Raw genomic sequence first — 21,874 nt, 5'->3', positions numbered from 1 at the left:
ATGATACAATTCAGTAGCAGTTAATTTAATTCCCACCAATTTGTTACAATCCAATCAGGTGTGTTAAGGGTGTATGTTTGCGGGGAGGGGGTGATCCATCAGTGAAACAAGCTTTCCAATTGCAATAGGAAAAATAATAGCAAATTTATTGATTTATTAATCAACTTGTTCACATGGGAAGAGAGAGTAATATGAGAAGAAAAAAAGACCTTTGGAAAGAACTAAAATACCTGGCCACTATCAACTAAAATACCTGGCCACTATCAACTACGTCTGCACTGTTTAAATATACTGACACTTCCACCCATCTGGGCTCATGAACTTGTACTAATAAACCAAAATTAGAAAAAAGGAAATACGTTATAAAATTTCTTCTTAGTAACTAAATAATAGCTGTATATCATTACTTTGTTATTATTCCAAACAATAAACACATTTCAGAGAAAAGAGTGTTCACTTACAACTTGAAGCAAAGAGAGATACCCAAATCCTACATTATCAAAGTTTACTTTCACATTTTTCCATCGGGCAGTCTCATTTCTTTCTATTAGTATTAGGCAATCAGAATGATTATTCACTTCGCTGATGTCAAACATGTCACCAGTTGTGGTGTTAACACAGTGGTAGAATTTGCCAGCAAACAAATTTACGCCCATGATGCTGAAAATTAGCCAGAATATAAGACAAACCAGAAGCACATTCATGATGGATGGAATTGCTCCTAAAAGGGCATTCACAACCACCTAATACACAAATGGAAAAAAAGAATAGTCAGAATTCTTGTTGGTTAAAAGAAAAGACATTCCCCTAGTAATCTTTAGTCATTCTTTTTTTTTTTTTACTATCAAGATTATTCTAAGATATTTAAAAGCAAAGTAAAAATGTCTTAAAATGAAATACATTCTTTCATAAGCAATACATTTAGGGAAATGAATTTAGATAATATATCAAAGATAAAAAAGATTTTAAAAAGAGAGGAGAAGTACTGAAAAGTTAAAGGGAAAACAAAATCAGAGGAATTTGCTGTCGGATGAAGTCAGAAAAGTTTTTATTAGAAAAAGTAAGAATTCCTAACAGAGAAAATTAACTCATTAAAAAAGGCAGTATATTAAAGAATGAAACTAAAATGTTGGGACAAGAGTTGATTTGATTGATATATTTTACTAAACTAAAAATTCAGATGTATAAATATAAAAAATTATTAAATACCTAATATAATTTTGTCCTTAATTATTCATGCATTGCTATGACTAATAATAATTTTTGCATAAGAAGCAAGACAATTTAGCATTATGTATTTCATTAGATCATCACATCGTTTATTTCAAGCTCCAGTCATATCAGTTGTTTCATTTACTGAGTTTAATTTGATAAACTTATTTTAAATGAAACATAGTAGAAATCAGTTTCTTAGGAAAATAAGAAAAGGAGGGATGCCATTTTTGGGATGATAGCTCCTAAATCTGATGTGATTATATCAAGTTCTGTGCTAAATAATTAGCTACTTTTTTTTTTAATGGAAGCATTTTTGCCCCTCTTATCTTTATTCCTGGACCACAAATTAAAACTCTGAGTTTTTAGCAACACTGTAGGGAGGACTGTCCTTGCTTCCTTCTCTACAGTTCCCATTGGAGATGCACATGAGTAGCTAAGAGAGAGATAAACACAGGCCCTAAAATGCTCCTAAGTGGCAGATGATGCCTCAGACTTGAACATTCATAGCTAAGCTGAATTCTACCTGTGTACCTCTATGATTCTTGTCGATCTGAAAGTGGGCCAAAGGCAATAATAAAACCATTAATGACAAAGAGGGGAATGAGAATGAAAAAGTGAAGTCAGTTGAATTATCTAGGCAGATCCAGATGATGTGAGCTATGCAGCCTACCAAGCTGACACATGGTACCTCACCTTTATCTCATGTGGCCGTCTGCATTAAGACAACTGAATGAATAAGTCTTTATTTTATACTTCACTTTAAATGTGTGGATACACTTAGATTTCTTTGGATTCAAGATATGAAAGCTGAAATCAAGTTATTATTTATTTCCCTCCTTTTCCAAACATTTTGCCTACCAGCCAGATTAAAAAGCTTTTTCTACTGTGTATACACAAAGCACATGTTAAAATGCATATTTTTTTTGTTTGTTTTTTTTTACCTACAACACCCAATTTAGCCCATGAGCAGAACACTGGCTACCTACACCTATTTCTTGAATTCTTTTCCCATCAATCTGTAGGTCTCACACTTTTTTCTTCCAAACCTTTCTCACCTCTATCACTTCTCCATTTTCATGATCGCCACCCTAGTTCTGACATCTGTTAGTACATACTTGTACCATTTTCAGAGTCTTCCAATTTCCTCCTTCCTTTCATTCATATAAGATGAATTCATCTCCGACTCTCATTTAAAATTATTTAATGGCTTCCCACTGATTATCAAACATCTTCCTTACCTTGATGTTCAAATCACTTCTCAATCTGCATTTCTAGTTTTAACTTCCCTAGCCACCTAGCCTTCACGCCAATCCAACTAATGTAATTACCATGTGCTAATAACATTACCAGAGAACTGAGATGCCCTTTCCTTTGAAATTCCGTGTCCACTACCTCCCCTTCTGAAACACTCTCCTCACAAGCTGTAGTTCAAGCAGCACTTCTGTCATGGAGCCTCACTTCACCTCTCAGTTTAGCCTCCAAAAGAGAGATGAGTGTTTCCTCTTTTGAATTCAAAAATCAGAATTCCAGCACTGGACAGGACTATAGAGATACTTTACTACTGCATTCTCATTTGGCAAATGAGAAGAATGAGCTAAGCTAGGTTAAGTTCAGAATGTAGACTAGAAATGGCATCTAGTGCTTCTTCTACTCGACCTCACTAATTTTCCTTAGAGTCACTCGTACTTATCCGGTACCCAGATTGCTCTGTGTTAGAGTTAATGAATGGCATTCCCATAATCTTGACAGATGGTAGCCTTTTTTTTTTTTAATTTAAGATGAAAAAATATATTTGTGAATTCTCCAAGGCTTTGAGTGCCTTGAATACAGGAATATAGCAGGTGCTTTGAATACAGGACTACAAAAATGGTGATTGAATGAATGAATGAAGTAAAGGTTAGCTTAGCATTTATTGATCAAAATATAATTTTTAAATGCTATTTCTGGATATGGGATGAGAATAAAGAGCTGAACACAAAATAATTTGGGGTTAGCTAATAAATCTGAGGGGTTTCTTTTGAAACTGGGGATTGGATTTGCACTAAAATTAACTCTATGTAATTCATGATATAAGCAGCAGTGCCTTTCAAGGAACATTTACAATGGTTGGCATACATTTGGCCCAGAGAAAACGTTTATTTTTATGAAGATAAAAGGATTTACTATACAAAGGTCCATTCATATTTAAAATCTCATTAAATTAGGCAATGAAGGATGAGAGAAAGGATTGTCTTTTCCCAAGAGCCCCAAGCCCTTCCTTGGTTCAGCACAGAGGGAGGGGTATTAACTCCTTTCTGGCTCTAGGGAACTGCAGTAATTGGTTCCCAGGTGGTGAAGGCACTAGACAGAACTGGACTAAACAAGTTGGAAAGAACAAATTGAAGTTTCAGGCTGCATAAAAGGAGGTTCTAAGAAAGGAACTATCTTAATGAATTAATACTAGAGGTTGCTTCTCACAAATGTTTTGCAAAACATCATCAAAATAGAATTTCTGTATTCTAGCACACAACTCACTCCTACAGAAACTCTTTCTGTTTCTGGTTCATTATCTGCTTTTTAAGTAAATCAACATGAAATGAGGGATTGACAATTAAATATGCAAATTAATGTTGGGAATTTTGATACATGCAGAAATGTCCTCTTGTCTGAATGAACTGTCTTTGAACTTCAAATCAATACTACTCATGGATTGCAATGTTTCTTTAATCAAAATACTGAAAAACTATGTGAATAAAAATCAAAAGTAGGCAAAGTAGAAATCACACATTTTAAAGTATGAAGAAGAGTAATAGTATCTTTTTTAAATCTAATGTCTGCATTTGTGTTATGGGATTTAATTACGGTAATTATTTTTGAAAGATATGTTACATTAATTATCCAAACAAAAATTCCAACTTTTTCTCTCCCTCAAAAATAAAAACTGTCCTCCTTGCACATTATTCCCAAACTTTAAGAATAAACAAAATGTAGATTCATTTTTATTTATGTTTTCACTATGATATTTTCTAAGATACTAAAAGGTTAGTTGGGAGTGACGTAGTCTACGAAGTAAGTTTATGCATTAAATTCTATCTTAATACACATAATAAGATGTTTTATTTCTAGGTGGGTGTTGTAGTCTGTACAATTCAAATAAGTGGGTCCTTTCATATTTACTTTATTTAAAACACAAATCACATGTGCTTACTCAACTCTATCTTAATATATTTTTGCTTTGTTACATTTGAAAAATAACCCCTATAAACTTACACTTAATAAAGCATGAGAATGATCACACAATCAATACCAGTTTTATGAAACCTGGAATACTGCACCCTAGCATCTGCTCACACATGTCAACAGGCAAGGAAGCCACTGCCGGTATCTTGATGTCAATTTTCAGGCCCCGGACCAAAGTAGAAAATAGCAAGTGTTCTTTTAAATGCCTCAAACAGCATCATCATCTTGATAAGTTAAAAACTTCACGCAACCATTCTAAACCAGGGTCCCCCACCCTCACCAATCAGATAATCTCCCCATAAATGGATAACTCAGTATACACACATCTAAATCATATTGAGTGAAACTTAATAAAGATATCAGCAGTTGAGGTTCAAATCCACAGAGCGTAAATTCACAAAAGGTATTTTTCTCAAAAGAAAATTTAAGACAATTGAAAATAGGGGATTAGAATGTAAATACTGTATTTTCCTTACTGTGGTGTGATAGTACCCTTCCCAAGCCCTCCCTCATCCCACTAACACAAAGTCACAGTGAAAGGATGAAAGGAAGCAAAAGGGGTAATACAGTACCCATAATAAAGGGCTGAGGGGCGGAACCAGCGCTCCACCCCATCCAAGTTGGAGCAAGATTATCCTATATAAAATAGAAATATATAGTTTGTTATTAGTTAGAAATCTGATATGACAGAACATTTGGTGTTACTTTTTGTATATGATGCTCTCTGTCTGTTTACCTATCAATCAAGGCTTGAGTTCTTTTGAAAAAGAAGGTATTTAAGATTTCCTAGACAAGGAAATTAAAAATACAAAATTTATTTTACTTAAGTTATCCATGACATCAATTCACTCAGTTCAATTTTACAAGTTGAAAATTTGGACTGGAAATTTGAAATACAATAAATGTTTCAAAGCTGTCAGCCAGAAATGTGCATAGAACATGCAAAACATAAAGGGCAGAGTGATGATAATTTATTTCTTACTTTCTAACTTCTTATCAAGCACTGTACAACATGCTTTATTTGGTAATGTTGCACTAAAGCACATGCTTTGAAGAAGTGACAAAACAAAAATAAAATGAGCCTGATTTACGCTTTCACATAGCTATTGTGATTTTATGCTGCTAGGGAAAAGAATAAAATGAGAGTTTCTGAATATATTCAAAGCTAACTTCCCAATTATAATCATCATTATTATTTCCATCCTCACCATCATCCATGATTATATTGTTTACAAAGTCAAAAATTCCAAATACCAGAAACAAAGAAACAAAAATAGAATCAATAATCAGGTTATTTTGTCTCTACAATGCCAAATACATGTTGAAATCATCAGCCATTTTAGGGTTGTATATATGCTGTCATTAAGAGGCAAGGACCATATTCATAAATCTGACAACTTAAACGATTAGTTCATCTCCTATCAGCATCTATACGGATTTTGTTTTGAAAACTCCAAGTTTCAAAAATTAGCCTCTCCTTATAATATAAAAAGCATTATTGATCAAAATTATAGATAAGGTTATTTCTGTAAAAATTAAAGGCCCACAGGGTCAATGCTGTTATGGAAATAAGGTGCTAAATATGAAAATATCTGGTCATTTGACTCATGGATATAATAAACTTCCAAAAGGTCAAATTTGAAATAATTACAACAGCTCCAAATGTTTAGCATTGTTCAGATTTCGAAAACTTTTCGAACGTATTACTTTGATTCAGCAGAATCAATCAAATGTTTTCAAAAAAAATCAAAAAATGTTTAAGTAGAATGTATAAAAATTATATTTTTCTCCAGAACTGAAACTACCAGTCTAAAACAAAAGTGACATTTTAATTGGAAAATAAACTTAATTTTCACATATCCTGAAGAGAATTTCCAATAACATTTTAGTAAGCTTTGAGGATCTCTGTGAGAAAGAAAATAAGACCGTATTATATTGTGTTAAATTGTTTCTAGTGAGGAAACATTTTTTATATATGTTAGGGAAATTGCAGAAGTCTTCAATTGAAGATTTCATAAGATAGTCTTATGTTCTTAAAAGGTGACATTTATAATAAATTTTATTTTAGAAGAACACATAAGGCTATCAACAAACTAGAAAATGCAAATGCAAGTCTGCAATACAGCTTTGTTTCTATAAACATAACGAAATCTTAGGCAGCAAAAGAGCAATGATTTTTCTGTTGGAATCACACTTAGTTCAGCAGCTTTGTTTTAGTAAAAGGAAATTTGATTAAAACAAAGAAACTAAATTTTTATGTTATACATCTTATAGATTAATGCTTCATATTTTTAAAAAGACATGGAAAATAACAAGTCAATGACAAATTTTTTAATGTGTTATGAATCATAGGGAATGCTGTAATATTTCCTTAAAAGGAGTAATATAAAATTTTCTGTGACTCATATAAATGATAGTTAAGTTATGGTTAATTTATGAATCATCTATGGTAATGGGTCAAAATTATATTTTCTATTATGTTATAAAAGTTTAAATTCATTTTCATGAAAAATTGTGTAGATTTATATATAATCTTTAAGGTGAGACTGCTATTTATATAAATTAAGAAGATTAATGTAGTTATAAATTCAAGCTATATTAACATAACAAAAAACTTTAAAAATTCAGTTAATATTTAATATCTACCCTTGAATACATTCAAATAACGCAAACTTTGGCATTGTACAGACACAATTTTGACAATTAAAAATTTTTTTCCTTTACACTTACATTTAGGCACATGTATGATTCATATTGTTTTCAATAAAACTCATTAAGTACAGCTTAGACCACCACAAATGAGAAGCACATGATGTAGAATTCACTTTAGTTGATTATTATCATCATCATTACACATAGTGCTTTAATAGTGCATCTGTTTTTTTGTGTACAGGTTTGTAAGGAAACTCCCAAAATGGATTAGGAAATAAAGTCATTTTAATGAGCACGGCAGATAAATGATATTATATCATTTCAAGGGAGGCCTAAGTTCTCTTGCATATCACCTAGAAGTAAATATGCAACAGATAAAAGGAAAAAGTAGCAATTTGCAAGGATTTGCCATTCCTTTTGCATGCATGAGTTTTCCTTTTTTAAAATTTACTTTAATAATTTTGGCTCTATACAATACTTCAGGTTCTTTCATTTTCCTTACCCTCATCCCTTCAAAACGTGATAAGGCTCTTAGAGGTCTCAGAGCTCTTAGTGTCCTGAGAGATTTGATGGCGCCAAGTTCTGAGTAACCCAAGGCATTTGCTGTTAAACTGACCAATGAAACCTGCACACACACAAAAGTAAATAAATAGAATCATTGTCATTCAATTTGTAGTTACTATGTAATACAATAATTACAATTAAAAATAATTTATTTTATTGAAGTATAGTTATTTACAACATTGTGGTAATTACAATTTTTGTTTATAATTCCTCAGAAGATGAGTGGCTACATATTTTCAGTAAACCTTTTAAAATTTTAAGGAAATATTTTTAGTTGCATGCAAAGAAAGTAGCTTTCATGATGTTAATTAAAAACTAGTTGAATAAAAAAATTAAATGTCATGTGATTTAGTAATTACTCAGTTAGTTAGAAAACCTAAGTAAAAATTGATTTTAAAAAGGAAGAAGTCCAGGTATAGGAAAATGTCATTGATTATTCTTCCTTTATTTTATTAAGTTGCTGCTGAATTTAGGGCTTTGCCAATGGTTAGTAATAAAATATAAAAACTGCTATTGTACCAGAAAAAGCAAGAAATATCTATCCTGTGTTGGTATTTTCAACTAATTATAATTGATACCCACAGAAATTAATGCGCTGTCATATTAATTTTGAGGTTGATTTTTTGAAGATGAATTTTTGTTGTCTTGCTAATACTTTGTGTTTTCACTTATCTAAAGTTTATTCCTACGTAAATAATGTAACTTAAAAGTAATTCCATCATGAAACTTACTCAAAATTTTTATACTAATCTAGAGCTTCTGCCATGGTACTTGGCCCAAAATCGCCAGTCAATAAATGTTTACCAAATAAAGAAATAAATAAACTAACTTCATTTGCATGAAATATGCAACTAAAACTAAGAAATAAAAATTTTAGATGTGTAATTCTCTAAATAAAGACCAAAACTCTGTATCCAGAGTTAGAATTTCTTTGGTTTGAGAATAGCTGGTATTGGATAGTTCCAAATACACTGGATACTATTTTTGCAAAATTTTCTATGTTTAAGTGTATTAAGTTGGCTTATGTTTAATATGCTTTTTAGTTTACTTGAGATGTGCTATAATTCCTTTTGTCTTTTTTTAGAGTGCTATGCTGATCCTTATGAAGTAATTAAAATAGAACCGTGAAAAATAGAAGTATTATTATTGCAAAACTATAAAATTCCCTTCAGAATTATTTTCCTAAAATATTTCGGAAATGGCTATTAAAAACCAACTTGTAATAATAAATAAAATCATCATTCTTCCACTAAAAAATTCAGACATGGAATAAGCATAAAAGAGAAAAGCAAAGCTCAGGAATTTTCAAAAGGATTAAATTATATTTAGATTTAAAGCCTAGTGTGAAAAATTATGAGCAGTTGAAATATGATATAACTTCTAATGCTTGAAATCTCAAATATTAGAAACTTTCTCTTTGTGACATGCTGAAGCAATTATTCTTTTGAGGTTTCTTTCTTTTTTGTATTGAGGTATATTTGATTTACAATATTATATTAGTTTTAGCTGTACAACATAGTAGTTCAAAATTTTTATAGATCATACTCCATTTAAAGTTATTATAAATATTGGCTATATTCCCTGTGCTGTATAATACATCCCTGTAGCTTATTTATTTCATACATAGTAGCTTGTACCTTTTAATCCCCTACCCCTATTGTGCCCCTCCCCCATTCCCTCTCCCCACTGATAACCACTAGTTTGTTCTCTATATCTGTGAGTCTGTTTCTGTTTTGTTATATTGACTAGTTTGCTTTACTCTTAGATTCCACGTATAAGTGATAACATACAGTATTTGTCTTTTCCTGTCTGACTTATTTCAGGTCCATCTGTGTTGTTGCATATGGGAAAATTTCTTTTCTATGGCTAAGTAGCATTCTATTGTGTATATATATATATACATATATATATATGTATATACACATATCTATCATATCTTCTTTACCCATTCATCTGTTTTTTTTTTTTTTTTTTTTTAACAGAAGCTGTTGCGGGTAGGAGTTTATTAATTAATTAATTAATTTTTTTTGCTGTGTTGCGTCTTCGTTTCTGTGCGAGGGCTTTCTCTAGTTGTGGCAAGCGGGGGCCACTCTTCATCACGGTGCGCAGGCCTTTCACTATCGCGGCCTCTCTTGTTGCGGAGCACAACCTCCAGACGCGCAGGCTCAGTATTTGTGGCTCACTGGCCCAGTTGCTCTGCGGCATGTGGGATCCTCCCAGACCAGGGCTCGAACCCGTGTCCCCTGCATTAGCAGGCAGATTCTCAACCACTGCGCCACCAGGGAAGCCCCTATTCATCTGTTGATGGACACTTAGGTTGCTTCCATATCTTTATATTATTATAAATAATACTGCTGTGAACATTGGGGTGCATGTACCTTTTCAAGTTAGTGTTTTCACTTTCTCCGGATATATACCCAGGAGTGGAATTTCTGGATCATATGATAATTCTATTTTTAGCTTTTTTAGAAACCTCCATACTGTTTTTCATAGTGGCTGCACCAATTTATATTCCCACCAACAGTGTACAAGGGTTCCCTTTTCTCTACATCCTCGCCAATATTTGTTATTTGTGGTCTTTTTGAAGATAGCCATTCTGAAAGGTGTGAGGTGATACCTCATTGAGGTTTTGATTTGCATTTCCCTGATGATTAGCAATGTTGAGCATATTTTCATATGCCTATTGGCCATCTGCATTTTCTCCTTGGAACAATTTCTATTCAGTTCTGCCCGTTTTAAATTTAGCTGCTTGTTTGGTTTGATGCTGAGTTGTATGAGCTGTTTGTATATGTTGGATGTGAACCCCTTATCACTCTTTTGAGGCTTTTTTCAATTCACTCATTTCATAGTAACACTGTTAAGCTTTTCAAATAGCCCTGGGTTTGCCTTTTTTCAGAATTAAAGAGATATGATGTATATGCATGACCCTTAGTTCTAGAAATACTTTCCATAAGAAATCTGCATAGTTCTGCTGGATTATCATCTTTGGGTAATAAAACTGTTGCCTATGAAGTTTGTAATATTTCGAACACACTTTTCTAAAACTGAAATTATGCCAAACTTAAAACATATAACATGATGTTTACCTTTAACAAATCTCAAAGGCAGCCACTTGTTTTGGGTAGATGAAATATTAATCATTAGGTTTACAAACTCTGTGAAGGGCTGTTGGTACATTATGGGCTTGCTGCAAATCTACAGTTACACTGGGGAAACTCCTCATCACAGAATGAAGTAGAGTTTTTCACTACACCCCGTACATCTTATTTCCTATAATGGAGTTATAATCTATATAATCTACTCTTTAAACATATCCTTTAAATACTTTGAGAAGATGAAAAAGAATTTTTAAAAATTGACATTAGCTTCCACCATCATCACTGTTTATTGAATGTCTTTAACTCTGTATGCACTAATATCATCATTTTACAGAGTCAAAAGCCAAGTAAGTTACTCAGTGGCACACAACCAATCAGTGGTGGGGCTGGGATTCAAGCTCGATTCTGTCTGATTCACAACGTAAGTAATTTAAACAACATACCCTATTTCACCACTCTCCCTACAAAGTTCTGATACGTTTTTTCCCAGCTTTTTATTCTAGATAACCACCACAAATCCCATCCCCCCATGCTAAATCAGTATTAAATTAGCTTATTTCTTACAAAAACTACACTATTATTCAGTGAATTAGTTTAGTGTCTACTAAGTAGCATATCCTGTCAGCATAACAGAGTGATCAAAGATTCACTATTTTAGAATTAGTTTATAGATAAAACAAATTACCTTGAATGGAAGATAAAGATAGGAGGATACTTACATCAACAATTAAGAAGTCTAGCCAACACCAGGCATTGGTGAAATATGTCTGATAGCCATATGCCACCCATTTTAGAAGCATTTCCAGAATGAAAATGTAAGTGAAAACCTTATCAGCATACTCCAACATTGTCTTGATCGTCTTTCGCTGATCAATATATATATCCTCAAATGCCTATAAAGAAAAGTTATGCATTTTAGCTTTCTGAAACTATTATACTATTACACCTATTATGAGCTATTTTTTCTGACCACATATAAATATCTTTTCCTGATTTTATATATATGACACTTCATTGGAAGAGGAGGGTAGAGGAAGAGTAGCTATCGCTGTCTTTTCTTTATCTCAAAGATCTTTTAATGAATCAGGAGAAAAGTTATGCTCTCTATTGATATAACTGGAAGGAAGAAGTAAAAGCGTAACTCTAATGAATTAGTTTGACTTGTTCAGGAAATAGTTCTTGATGTCACATCTTGATGCTGCTACCCTAACTTGAAGTTATTTATTCCTTTTGTTTCATATCTTTTGCTTCCTCCTGTTGGCTTTTTTAATTTTTATTTTTTGCCATAGAAAGGAGGTTGAAGAAATAAAAAGTGAAGGCTTATATTTTTCATAAAGCAGAAATTGTAATTGATCATCACATTGCCTAATTTTACTATACAGTTGAGTTCATTTGTTCCCTTTGTCCCCTTCATTTTGTTGATAGTTTATATTTCTCAGCAAAGATATGGTGTGACAAGGATGGTAAGGTGAATTTACTTCTCATTTAGACTCTAATATGTATTCTTCTTCTAATATGAACCTCATTTGATATTTTATATCTAAGTATATATTCATTTAAATGGTGAAAAACTATTTCTTGTCTAAAGTGCCATGTAGATAAAATTTATTTCATCAGAGAGACATGCAGAAAAATATAGGCCTGTGTTAGAATTATACACTTTTAAGTTAAAGAAACCTAAGTAATTGCATTTCAATCAGGCAAGTTTTATCATCTTTCCATCCTTTATCTATCTATCTATCTATCTACCTATCTATCTATCTATCTACATCTATCTTATGGCTTAAGTAGTCTATTTGTGTCAGCATTTTCCTAAAATGCTATCTATATGCTATACTTTATATTTTTGTAAATGATTTTCATATAAATAGAAATTGATTCTGATGAACACTTTTATATAGAGAGAAACCAGTCCTTAAATAATCCCTTAGGCACGCTGCCCAATATTTATTTTTACCAATATCCATTGTTCTCTGAGTAGCATAAGAACAGTGGACCCAATTCAAAACGGACAGAGAAGTGGTTCCTAAGTACTTTTTGACTGTCCATAAAGAGATAATAATAATATCATTCATAAACAAAATTCATCAGAACTTAGAAGTTATATATACCCAATCACAGGACTTTACCGTAGTTGCCATGCTTACTTTCTTGTTAAAATATGAGTAATTAAATACTCATGTTCTTTGGTTATAATGAATAAACTAGAGGGACAAATTTGGGGGGTTACTTAATAATAAGCAAAAATTAATGAATAGCTTGTTAGAAGTATATGTATACATAATAAAAGTAAATCCAGAACTGCATAGTTATACATTGTATATAGTCTGTAAGAATGAAGTGGGGTAATTAAAGATGCACTGGAGATGGGTAGAAGGGTGGGTGGGTGGGTATATGGGTGGATGGGTGTATGTATGGATGGATATAGCGATGCACATATGTTTAAGGAAGAAATCACAAATGGAGATAACAGTTTGGGGGCTATCAAACAGAGGTGATGGCTGATTCCACAGAAATGGATGTAGAATGAGGGTTCAGGAAAAATAATGCATTGGATAATAAAACAATGCTACTGAAAGGATTAATAAGTCATTAGTATTAGGTGATTCTAAGACTTGGCATTATAGCACGTTTGCTTAATATTCACTCACCAGAGCACCACTACTAAGGAGAATCATGAAAACAATGAAGGTCTCAAACCAGTTATGTTCAACTATTCGGAAACACGTTCTTCTCAGGTTCCACCATTGTTTTCCTCTCCCTTCCTCCACACTAATTTGACAACATTTGAATCTTTGTACACAGCCTGCAAGTATAATGTTCAAACAGGAGTAGGTAAATAACTTCTGCTGCTTCAATGATACCCTTTGGCGTGTCCTGGATTCATCTTCTCATTGCTACTGCCATCTCTATCTTGCTAGGATAACTCTCTAAGCCTGGAGTAGTAAGAGCACATCTATTAGCAGAGTGAAGTTGTGAAAATTATTCAGCCTCTTTAAACGGTTCCCTGGATAATACCTGTTTTTTCTGACCCAACTGCTATTGTCCAAGAAAGAACGTTGTAAAGTACAAGTACATGTTAAGTAGCTTTGCCTTGTACTATATCATCCTATTGCACTTTGTTGAAGTCACTCTAGGAAAGGACTTCAAAGTGAAATTAATAATAAGCAGAAAACGTCCCTTTTAAAGAGGATGCAGAGTAATAATATAGTTCTTACCCAACAATGCTGTTTATTACTGTTTAGGTTCTCTTGTGGTGCTCCTAGAAGAGCTTATAGAATTTTCAAGATTAATTTAGTCCACTAAAATGTGATTTGACTAGTCCTGCTTTGATTTGGTGTTGCCTTCTCTATACTGCTTTCACTCACTCTAACAAGAATTAAATCAACAGGAACCATAATGGAAAAGAATATAAAAAAGAATGTATATATATAAAGCTGAATCACTTTGTTGTACAGCAGAAATTAACACAACATTGTAAATCAACTATACTCCAATAAAAAAATAAAATTAAAAAAATAATTAAATCAAGAGAAATTTGTGAGCACCTTTGTAATCACCATGGAGGATATTAAAAAAAAAGAAAAAGAGAAAAAATGTAAAAAGGTACAGAACGTGGACTTGCCCCCAGGAAACCTACAATCTGGTTTTTAAAAACAGATATAAACAAAAGAACCCTGCCTCAAGTCAAAAAAAAAAATCAGGTATGCTTGAAGAAAAGGGAGAAAGGAGGGGAAGGGAAAGAAGGGAAGGAAGGAAGAAAGCCAGTAAAGATATATATAACAGTTCAAATGAGAAAGAGAAGATCCCTCATAAGATAATACATGATTAGTTATCAGGTGAATTAAAGAATATCTTTATTTATAGCTGTTCAGAGGAATAAGAAGTTTTTTCCACCATGGTCGGATGAAGGTAGTTCTGAGGACTTTGAGTGATGTGTATAATTTATACAGGAAAAGAGGCAGAAAATATATATCAGGCCTATGAGGAAAAAAATCACAAAATAGAGAATATGCAAATATATTCATACCTTCAAAACTCAAATTCCCAAGAAACTCAGACCATGGGAAATACTAATCATGGAGAAAACAAAGCTCTTAGACTTATTGTCCATATTGTGCCAGGCTAAACTAGATACTGTGCAGGGATCAGGTATTGGGCAGTGCTTATTTCCTGTTTCACCCAGCAAGCATTGGAAAATAATGATTTTGTTAAAAAAATACATCTGAGCATTTGCAACTCATTTGACTTTAATAGCTAAAAAATTACTTCTAAAGTAACTTTTGTGTATGAGAATTTTGACTAGTGTTTAAGATGCCAACTTATTGCGAAATCACCATTTTATTTGAAATATTATAAATTAGTCATTAGTTTTGATTACATTAAAATATCTTTTCTCCATGTTCATGGTCCCTTACACATAATGGGCAGATATAACCAAACTATAACATGAGATTTTAAATCTGTTGGCATATAAGAGGTAATTGAAATAGATTGACTACAAAGTTCTATTCTGAGTGGTCCATTTTGGGTGATCAACAGCTAAAAAAAAAATGCACTCTATAAAGGGAAGATTAACATGAAGATCATGTTCTTTACCTTCAGTGAAACAGGCTTCAGGTTCAAGGGTTTCCTCAGGTTCCACTACAGGCTGTTCCTCAGCAGGTGCTCCAATGTCTACAGTGCTGCCTTCCGATGAGCTACTGCTTTCATTAAGTTTCTGAGCATGAGATGGACATAAAAAGTAAATCACTTTTATTTTGGTACCTAAGAAATAGCCTAGCAAGGAAGGATTAGTACAATGAACTGATTCTGGATTCTCCTTGAAATGAAGAGATTTTAAGATTAAAAAGAAAGAATGAATAAGAAGGGGAAATAAGGAAATCATCTATGGTAACTCCTTTACCATAATTTGCAATGTATGAAGTCAGACTGCTATGTTATGAAGTTTCAAACGGCCATCAAAAACATGTACTAAGCAAACCACTGTCCTATGAATTAGAGAAGCCCCAGAGGGAGGGGTGGGAGAGGGGAAGTTAGTGATAATCATTATCACTTTACAAATGATAAAATTAAGGTTTAGACAGGTTAAGTAACTTGTCTAATGTCATATAACCAACAAGTGAGAAAGCCAAGATTTGAGAGAATTATTGCTGAGCCCAAAGCCCATGCTCTGACTTCTGTGCAACCACGCTGTTTCTGAAATAAAAGAAACAGTGTATTCACATGCTTATAATTCTTCCATCAATTTAAAAGCGGAAATAAACCATAGAAAAACTATCAAGATGAGTCTAACAGATGAAGAGAATCTACCATTCAATCTTGAAGTGAAACACAAAAACAAAGGCACCTTGTTTATAACATAAACCAATAATGGAATTTTACATAATACATATATTCAGTGTCTTCATGAAAATTAATTCATCAGATGCAAAAAACTAACTTTTGGATATGTGTAGACATGAGTTCTATTTAATCTTTGTTTACAGTAATTATGCCAAACGAATTATATACTTGTTATAAAGCAAATGTCGTAATAGTAACTTAAGCACAAGCAATAATAAAACATTTTGGTATAATATTACTTTAACTCACAGAGAAATTTTTTTTAAAAAAAAAAGACTGCTTGAAAAGTCTTTAAAATTTCTGAACAAATCCAGCTTTTGCTTATCACAGTTCTTCACACATAGTGCTAGATATCAGGCTCCTTATCAAACTTTGTATCCATTACTAAATATTATTGATAACCCAGATTTCAGTTTTCAGTTAGCAACTGTGAGTACTGATGTGAACCTAAAATAACATAAAATTAATTTATGTCTACTTATTGCCTCCCTAAATATCCTCCCCTGATGTGGCTTGCCTAGATGATGATAAAATAAATTGATACCTTTTTTTTATGTATAGTTACTCCAGGTCTTACTGGGTCAGACTTTCTCCAGATGAGAGCTGTCGCCAATATATCCAACTTTATTCTTAAGAATATTCTTTAAAATTATCTATTCTTGTCTTATAACCCAACTTTGTAATATGTTACCAGTTACTCTACTTCTAAGCATATTTTCCCTTTAATGCATACAGCTGGGAATCAATCTACATTTTGGAAATTTTAAAAGGATATAAAAGATGATTAAATGCCCATTATTAGTAGTCAGTTGGAAGATGTGCTCCTGGAAAGTTCCCAGGTATAGACAAGTGATATTCTAGATGTTTACAAATTAATTTCCAAACACATCTTAAGCAATGTAATTATATTCCATGATCTGCCTGGACTATGGCAGGAAAGTAGAAGTATGCCTAGTGTCACTTCAATTCAGCATGCTCTTAATTAAAGATGTCTTTTTTTTTCTTTTTTTCTATCCTAAACCTACTTTTTAAACCAAGTTCCTGATTCCGATTCTTCGCAATATCATTCTTTCAGCACCTAGACTCAAACCTCCTTGTCTTATTTATTTCAAATATTGACAGTAAAGTCATTTAATTCTACCTTTGAAATAACTCTTCTCTCAATTTCATCTTCCAAATTCTTATGAACTCTCTGTTGACTACTGTCACTTTTTTTTGGACAGCTATAAATAATAAGTTCATCCTTATTCTCGCCTCACCTAATTCTAGACCTTTGTGGAACACAAAACCTGAATTATGCTACATGCCCAATAAATATTTGGTGAATGAATGATACCTCTGTTTCAGATATCACTACCAAATGAAATTTCTGTCTCCAACTTAGCTTTCTAACCAAATTTCCCAAATCTATCTTTCACAGAAGCTGTCCTTTAGTCAAGGTGAACTTCTTAATGTTCTCTGGCTTTTGCTTATAGTGGCTTTTTGTGGAAGAAGAATAATTACGCTCTCATCTTCAACACTTTATCGGCACAATTCTTTCGGCGCGTACTTCTTTTTATTTATCCCACCTCCATACTAACTGACTTACCAAGCTAATGATGCTTGGCATTTTCTCTGTAGAACACAATGACTGATGCCAGTGGTGTGCTGATATTTTCTCAGGAGGTGGGCTACACTCTAGTACACCTGTACATCTCTTCTTCCACCTGGTGAGTTGTGTACTTATCAAAAATAAGTTATGTTTGTGTTCAAATCAACCTGTACTATTGTAAATTAATTTAATTACAGAATTTACTCTTGCATAATTTGATAAAATGAGTTTGAAAACAAAGTTATTTATTGTATTCATAAAAACTAAGTTGAAATCATTGCATAAACTAAATAAAGACAAATCTCTCATACATATACAAACACACTAAAAAAAACTTATTGTAAAATTAGGTGTGAATAATTATTTTTAAAAAGGGGTATTGGGACTTCCCTGGTGGTCTAGTGGGGGGCACAGGTTCAATCCCTGTTTGGGGAGCTAAGATCCCGCATGCCATGGGCGTGGCCAAAAAACGGGGGGGGGTGTATTTGGGATATAAATTTCTGGAAGGATGCTAAATTCAGGTTGCCTTATAAGGTTCTTTAAAATCTTTGTCCTCTTTGAAAAACCTAAACTGGACTCATAGATGATGAATTACAGGTGTGGCTCATGCTAAAGTGATGATGCAGAACCGCAAACAATGAACCCAGACTGGAACAAGAGGCCCAAAGGCACATTTTAATTTAAGTATGTATCAATTTTCAAAATGAAGCAGTTTAATGTTTGGGATTGGTAGGAGTTTGTATACATTTCAGGAATGGGACATGATTACAGGTTCGAGTTTTAAAGTTAGTATTCATATCCGGTTTAAATACCTCCCTAAAGCAACATTTTGCAAAAGAAGCCTGGTAAACCACATCCTCGCTGACCCCCTTGATAGACCCTGATTCTTACACTAGCGAGGGAAACTTGCCCCACCTTTGTCATACTGACATCAGATAAAATGACAAGTGAATGTTAGAAAGACCAAACCACAGGCAAGTAGGCTCAGGCCAGTTAATATACTCTAGATAAATTATGCTAACCAGAGAAAAAAGTTAGTGTTTTTTCTATAAGTCCATACATAATGTAAATAAATAGAATTAGTATGAAAAAGAAAAGAAAAACACACAAAATGAAACAGATACAGAAGTGACTGAACTGAAGTTTGCCCAGGCAATGCACGGGAGGCAACAAGGGTTTTGACTGATGAGCTAAATAAAGAACATTAATAAGTAAAATTAAATAATAAATGTATTAAACAAATAGATTAAAATACATAAAAAATTAACAAACTGAACTCTAGCTTATTGAGTCATTGGCATCATCTTAGGATTCTGCTGACAACACTAAAGCTTGTGTGTTTTATTGATATTTTTTCCCTAAGAACCACGTGCTATACTAATATCATCTGCTACATTGATAATTCATTAATTTCTCTTTATTATGTTCCCTTTGTTTTGTTGTTCCTTTTCTAATTTCTCAAACTAAGTTCTTTGTCATGTTCTTTCATCCTTTCTTGATCATCCTTGTTAATAGTAAGACATTCAGTGACTGCTTGGTCCAATTTCATAGATTTTGGAAGAAGAAGTTCTTACTGTTTGGGAGGACATTTTTAATTTTTCAAGTGGTTATATTTTTTCTATCATTTTATTATTAATTTCTCATTTAACTGCATTGTGATTAGCTAATAACCCTATATGATATCTTCTATCTTGAATTTATTGGTATAATAGCCCTACAATGTCTGCTTGTTTGAATTTATTGAGACTTACTTTGAAATTTGTATAAATATATCAATACCATGGGCCACTGAAAATAAGAATTCTCTGTACATATAATTTTTGAGATAACATACATTTATAACATTTTTGCTATTTATATTATTCAAATTATCAATGTCCTTATTTAATTTTTCTTTGATTCATCACAGACTAAAAGAATGGTATTAAAACTCTCACAACCAATATACTTTTATCAATGTATTCTTATATTTCTCATTGTTGAAATCAAAGATGATGCGGTTCTGAGTTCTTTATTTGGTTGGAGTAATAACACTATTACTCAAAAAGGGAAGAATTTTTAGATGTATGGAAAGAGTCCATCTCTATATTAGCACATGAGATAAGAATTCAGATAAAATACTAAATAAATTGGATAACAGCAAAACTAAAACATTCTCAAAAAAGTACTTGTATTGATGTAAAAACCAGTAAGGACAATTAATTTTTCCTTTTTTTGTTCTTACATTGAAATTTAATTTTATTTTGAAATTCACCATTCACATAATAAAGCAATTGGTTCTCATGGTCTTTGAGATTAATAGACTATTTAAATATCCATTTTAATGTTTATTAAGCCATTAATCAACCTTTAATTTACTAATTTCCAAATGAGCTAGTTCATTTAAAAATATGTATATTTTCCATGTAACTCTCAATAGCTCAATTTCTGTAAGGACTTATATTGTCCATGTATTTTTGGCAGGCTGACAATAAGTGAGCAGAGAGAATGCGGGAACCACAGCGTATCTGAAGCATCCACTTTGCCTTGTACATCAGGGCATTCAATAACCACTTAATAACTGCAACCCTGATGGGAAGAGCATTTTTCCTCCTCAATGGATTTATGCAACATTTCATGCTTTTTAAAAATGTTCTGTACTATAGTAAATGATTTTGACCTTGAGGGTGAAGCAAAACAAAGCAAATAGTACACTCCACAATATTTCTTTGAGTAAGTGATTAAATGGGTTTTTTTGTTGTTGTTCTCTGACTTGATCATAGGATGTTTATGCTTTTATTTTAGACTTGGTTTGTTACAATGAGCTTATTTATAGTGTTTACTAGAAGTTCAATTTATAATGTGATAAAAAAATATGTTAAAAATAAATCTGGGGCTTCCCTGGTGGCGCAGTGGTTGAGAGTCCGCCTGCCGATGCAGGGGACGGGGGTTCGTGCCCTGGTACGGGAAGATCCCACATGCCGCGGAGCGGCTAAGCCCGTGAGCCATGGCCGCTGAGCCTGCGCATCCGGAGCCTGTGCTCCGCAACGGCAGAGGCCACAGTAGTGAGAGGCCCGTGTACCGCTAAAAAAAAAAAAAAAAAAAAAAAAAATCTGGAATTTAAGGGTCAAAAGGATACAGAATATGTGTGTGTATATATATATATATATATGTATACACATATGTATTTTTTATTTCTGAAAAAATACATATTTTAAAAGCTAGGCATATACTATATTAAAGGTGGAAATTTTACTGTTATATATATATATTAACATATATATTTAAGATATATATCTTAAATCATACAGTTGAGATGCCAACAACCTTAAAAATATTAGTATTAATATTTCATTGTATACACTGTGCATTAGTAAATATTTCTAGTGTACACTAAGCATATTAAAAATTAAAATGACTTCTATTAAAAACTCTCAGCAAGGCAACAATATGATATCAAAGGAACAGACTCTGTAGTGAGATTTAGCATTTCCACAGAGCAGTTAGAAAAGTCAAATATTAACTCATTAATTCCCATATCATCCCTACAACTCAGATGATTTCTTCATCGAGCTTTACATTGGAACGACAATCTTTGGTGGATTATTCACATTTAATATAAAATTTTCTTATTAATTGTGAAATCTACTGTCATTCAAACACTTGCCTAAGGTAGGGGTAAAGGTGAAGAAATACAGCTCTGATATACTCTGAATTCTGCTTTAAAGTATGTCAAAAGTGAATTTTTATATAGATGATTAGCTATAAAGGAACAAAGGAGGTATTATAACCTCTCATCACATAATGGGCCAAGAGAAAATTATTGTGATTGCAAATGAATTAGAAGCAAAAAATTGCAAAATTGCATTTATAATTCCCAAGCTAGAAAGCAAAATTGTAAACCAAATAATTTCCATTGTTAAATTTATTTTGCTGAATGAGTGCAGAATCTCTAATATTCTTTTGACATTAATTTTTAATGTTAAATGATAACATATTTAACAAATATTTTTAAAGTGTCTACTGGATAGGGGAACTGTATAACTACAGTGAAAGGGTGAAGAGTTCTCTTTTGAGTCAGACAAGCTTGGGTTTGAATCACAACGACTGGTTTTATGGACTTTAGGCAGTTATCTTGACCTCCATAAGCTGAAGTTTCTAATTTGTAGAATGATCCCTACTTTACATGGTTGTCATAAGGATTGAACAA

The 21,874-nt window shown here is 32.6% G+C and overlaps 1 protein-coding gene across 6 annotated transcripts in view; it reads right to left on the bottom strand.

Moving 5' to 3' along the window:
• Positions 1–21,874, bottom strand: part of LOC132428589 (sodium channel protein type 1 subunit alpha) — a 93,648-nt gene that overhangs the window by 14,610 nt on the left and 57,164 nt on the right. For all 6 annotated transcript variants that reach the window (XM_060016649.1, XM_060016650.1, XM_060016652.1 and 3 more), the window contains exons 17-21: positions 15,348–15,468; positions 13,400–13,554; positions 11,468–11,641; positions 7,589–7,711; positions 462–743 (exon numbers count right to left, since the gene is read on the bottom strand). In XM_060016649.1, coding sequence (XP_059872632.1) covers positions 462–743; positions 7,589–7,711; positions 11,468–11,641; positions 13,400–13,554; positions 15,348–15,468 — 855 coding nt within the window. The remainder of the gene's footprint in view (positions 1–461; positions 744–7,588; positions 7,712–11,467; positions 11,642–13,399; positions 13,555–15,347; positions 15,469–21,874) is intronic.

Source organism: Delphinus delphis, chromosome 7 (assembly GCF_949987515.2).
Source record: "Delphinus delphis chromosome 7, mDelDel1.2, whole genome shotgun sequence".
Lineage (NCBI taxonomy): Eukaryota > Metazoa > Chordata > Mammalia > Artiodactyla > Delphinidae > Delphinus > Delphinus delphis.
This window is presented reverse-complemented; position numbering and strand designations above follow the sequence as displayed.